This window comes from Perkinsus marinus (genome assembly GCF_000006405.1).
Source record: "Perkinsus marinus ATCC 50983 genomic scaffold scf_1104296975198, whole genome shotgun sequence".
In the NCBI taxonomy this organism is placed as follows: domain Eukaryota; phylum Perkinsozoa; order Perkinsida; family Perkinsidae; genus Perkinsus; species Perkinsus marinus.
The window spans coordinates 1-1,505 of NW_003200819.1; the positions used below are offsets into that span (position 1 = coordinate 1).

A 1,505-nucleotide genomic window follows, 5' to 3' on the forward strand; every position below is an offset into this window, starting at 1 on the left:
TTATTCTCCTTACCAATGAGGTTCTCGATGGGGACTTTGACATCATCAAAGGAGATGAAAGTGGTGCCAGAGGACCAAACACGTGAGCATTTCATCCTTTCTAGTAGTGACACCAGGCATGGTCTTCTCGATGAGTAGTAGACTGATACCGTCCATACCGGGGCCTCCAGTGCGGACAGCCACCGTGAAGTAGTCAGCCCAAATACCGTTGGTGATCCACTTCTTCTCACCATTGACGATGTAGTACTTCCCACAAGAGGACTTCTTAGCGCTGCATCGGATATTGGCAACATCAGAGCCAGCAGTCGGCTCGGTGATGGCCAGGCAGATGATCTTCTCACCAGACAGACACTCCGGCACGATGCGGTCCCTCATAGCCTTTGGGCCAAACCTCAACACAGGGGGAAGGCCGATGGTCAAACCGCCGACCAGACCCCAGGCCAGTCCACCGCTACCAGCACGTGCGAGCTCATCGCTGAGGACCAACTCATGGAAGGTGTCAAGTGGCACTCCCTTGAGCACATCTGGTGGGGACTGGTACTCGACAGGATAAGGGTGGCCCATGGCAAGGACGTTGATACCGCTCTGGCCGAGCATCTTGTGGACTTCACGAGGAATCTCGAGGTTCTCATCCCACTCGTGGACGTGAGGCATGAGCTTCTCCTCGACTAGAGTGCGCATGAATGCTCTAAGACGTTTGTGGGAGTCGTCGTAGTAGGGAGAGTTGTAAGACTGGTACCAGTTGGGATCACCAAAGGGAGAGGCATCACCGAAGACCTCAGTGTTCACACCCATACGCTTCGCTTGTTGAATCATTGACATTATAAAGATGAACAGATAGACCTACGAGGGGGCTCAACGAATAGTGTGAGGTTTTCTTAGAATTACACCATCTAGAACAAGGTTGCTTCAAAGTGATTTTAAGGCGCGCGCTAAAATTTCGTATCACGCGCGAATTCGATAAACCGCGGTATTGTGCGGGACGCGGGAATTTTCGGTGACGGAACTTGGTAGTTTCATTTTCCGGTAGAAGTCTTGGACAACCATAAAGGGTGTGCGGAGGAGCATTGCGATTGGCTTCGATCATTCGTCCCGGTCATTCTGTCTTAAGTAGTATTTGGGTTTTTGATGTTGTTATTCCCAACAGGCAAATTCCAGGCGGAGGCGCTCTCGAAGACGATACGCCATATAGTGCAGACGCTTACCCTTTCTATTAACGAAATACTAGTGGATGCTACTAATAGGGAGAGGGTCAGTGCTCGACTGCTATTGGGTGATAACTCGGTGGGACATATTCTGCCTTTCAGACCGCACAATCTCTGTAGAAGGGAAGTCCTGCAGCGTGGAGCATCCGGCTGGTGCTGAGCTCGTTGAGCTCTCTGGAATGGCTGCGATTGAAATTACGTGAGAATTCGGGCGTGGGTGGTAATGTTTCAGCTCGTTGGGTGCAGTAAATTTGGTGTAGCCGTTAAGCCTCGTATAATGTAGTTTACGGAATCATCCAG

The 1,505-nt window shown here is 50.8% G+C and overlaps 1 protein-coding gene across 1 annotated transcript; it reads right to left on the reverse strand.

Annotated features, from left to right (window-relative positions):
* Nucleotides 1-45: 45 nt before the first annotated feature.
* Pmar_PMAR025626 (isovaleryl-CoA dehydrogenase, putative) lies at nt 46-828 on the reverse strand (the record flags this gene model as incomplete). The annotated part of the gene is made up of 1 exon (XM_002765668.1): nt 46-828. Exon 1 carries the CDS (start codon nt 820-822, stop codon nt 46-48), a length of 777 nt encoding a protein of 258 aa, XP_002765714.1. The 5' UTR covers nt 823-828.
* Between the last annotated feature and the right edge of the window lie 677 nt (nt 829-1,505).